At 50.3% G+C, this 2,277-nt stretch overlaps 1 protein-coding gene across 3 annotated transcripts in view; it reads right to left on the reverse strand.

Moving 5' to 3' along the window:
- Positions 1 to 488: 488 nt before the first annotated feature.
- Positions 489 to 2,277, reverse strand: part of LORICRIN (loricrin cornified envelope precursor protein) — a 3,559-nt gene continuing 1,770 nt past the window's right edge. For all 3 annotated transcript variants that reach the window (XM_040230584.1, XM_040230583.1, XM_040230585.1), the window contains exon 2: positions 489 to 2,277. This exon is cut by the window's right edge and continues 465 nt beyond it. In XM_040230584.1, coding sequence (XP_040086518.1) covers positions 1,688 to 2,277 — 590 coding nt within the window. In that variant the 3' untranslated portion in view covers positions 489 to 1,687.

The following is a 2,277-nucleotide window of genomic DNA, read 5'->3' on the forward strand; positions in this document are numbered from 1 at the left end:
ATCCCACTTGATTGTGGCATATGATCCTTTTAATATCTTGTTGGAGGTCGGTTTGCTAGTATTTTGTTGAGGAATTTTGCATCTATGTTCATTAGTGATGCTGATCTATAATTTTTTTTGGTGATATCCTTGTTTGGTTTTGATATTAAGGTGATGGTGGCCTCAGAGAATGAGTTTGGAAGTATTCTTTCCTCTGCAATATTTTGGAATAGTTGGGCTTCCCTTGTGGCTCAGCTGGTAAAGAATCTGCCTGCAATGAGGGAGACCTGGGCTTGACCGCTGGGTTGGAAAGATCCCCTGGAGAAGGGAACGGCTACCTACTCCAGTATTCTGGCCTGGAGAATTCTATGGATTGTATAGACCATGGGGTCACACAGAGTTAGACACAACTGAGTGACTTTCAGTTTTCAGAGGAATAGGTGTTATCTCTTTGAATGTTTTGTAGAATTCACCTGTGAAGATATCTGGTCCTGGACTTCTGTTTGTTGGGAGTTTTAAAATTGCTGACTCAATTTCAGTACTGGTAATTGGTCTGCTGATATTTTCTACTTCTTCTTGGTTCAGTCTTCAGAGATTATATCTTTGTCCAGTTTCCTCTAGGTTGTCCATTTTATTGGCATATCATTGCCCATAGTAGTCTCTTATGATCTTTTCCCCCCAAATTTTCCTTACTTAAAAAAAAAGTATTTATTTGACTGCATTCGGTCTTCAACTGTGGCACATGTGGCATGAGGGATCTACCAGGGACGAGACCTGAGTCCCTTGCATTGCAAGGCAGAGTCTTAACCATTGGACCACTAGGGAAGTCCCTCCTGTGATGTCTTGTATTTCTGTGGTGTCAGTTGTAACTTCTCTCTTTTCATTTCTGATTTTATTGACTTGGGCTCTCTCTCTCTCTCTCTCTCTTTTTTTTTTTTGGTGAGTTTGGTTAAAGGTTTATGAATTTTGTTCTTTTCAAAGAACCAGCTTTTAGTTTCATTGATCTTTTCTTTTTTTTTTTTTAGTTTTTATTTCATTTATTTCTGCTCTGATCTGTATAATTTCTTTCCTTCTACCATCTTAGGATTTTCGTTGTTCTTCTTTCTCTAGTTGCTTCGGGAATAGGGTAACCCTGTCTTAAAAAAAAAAAAAAAAGATCACTGAGCTCAAGAAGAGACCCATGATTGCTACCGAACCTACCGGGGACGGTTTACTGAAGTCTCTTCCCAGGATTTTTGTGCTTTGGGATCACCTCATGATTTTACGCCATAAATCAGATAGTTCATGCCTTTGGTCCTTGGTTGCCAGCCATTTTCCCTCCGCTGCTGACTCTCACCTAATCCACTCTCCCCCAACAGAATAAGTACTGTTGCTTGAATCTCCCTGCGGATGAATGGATGGAGAAAAGGAGAAGAATGGGATGGAACGAACGAACTTAGAAGCTGCAAAGATGCCTGGAAACGCAGAAATTCTCATGAATTGCAAATTTATTGACTGAGCAGGTACTGGAATTAGGAGGTAGTTGTATAGAAACCAGGGAGCGAAAACTGCCGAACAAGACGCAGCTCCAGAGCTCAGTGGCTTCTTCTGGTGGATTCAGATGTGAAGGGCTGAGAAACTTCAGGGCAATATCATGAGAGCGGTAAGCCCATCGACACCCACGGAGAACTCCTCCAGCTTCTTCGTCTCCGTGGTGTCCAGGGGGGCCTTACTTGCCTGGCCAGGTAGGAGCCTGCTTCTGCTGGGTCTGATGGCAGACTGGGACGCCCTTGCTACCCCCGGAACCACCTCCGGAGGAGCCGCCGACGCAGCCGGAACCGCTGCCGCCCCCACCGCTAGAGAAGCAGCCGCCGCCGCCCCCGGAGGAGCCGCCCACGCAGCCGGATCCACTGCTGCCCCCACCGCTGGAAAAGCAGCCGCCGCCCACGGAGGAGCCGCCACCGCAGCCGGCGCCAGATGAACCCCCTCCGTAGCTCTGCTGGGGCAAGCACGGGGTTTGGGAGGTCTGGGAGGACGAGAAGTATCCGGAGCCGCCCCCGGAGGCGATGCCGCCGCAGCCGGAGCCGCTCCCGGAGGAGATGCCGCCGCAGCCGGAGCCGCCCCCGGAGGGGATGACGCCGCAGCCGGAGCCGCCCCCGGAGGCGATGCCGCCGCAGCCGGAGCCGCCCCCGGAGGAGATGCCGCCGCAGCCGGAGCCGCCCCCACTAGAGACGCCTCCGTAGCTCTGGCACTGGACCTGCTGGCCCGAGGAGCCGCCGCCGCCGCTGGAGTAGCAGACGGTACCGGAGGAGCCGCCGC

Source organism: Oryx dammah, unplaced genomic scaffold, assembly GCF_014754425.2.
Source record: "Oryx dammah isolate SB20612 unplaced genomic scaffold, SCBI_Odam_1.1 HiC_scaffold_28, whole genome shotgun sequence".
Lineage (NCBI taxonomy): Eukaryota > Metazoa > Chordata > Mammalia > Artiodactyla > Bovidae > Oryx > Oryx dammah.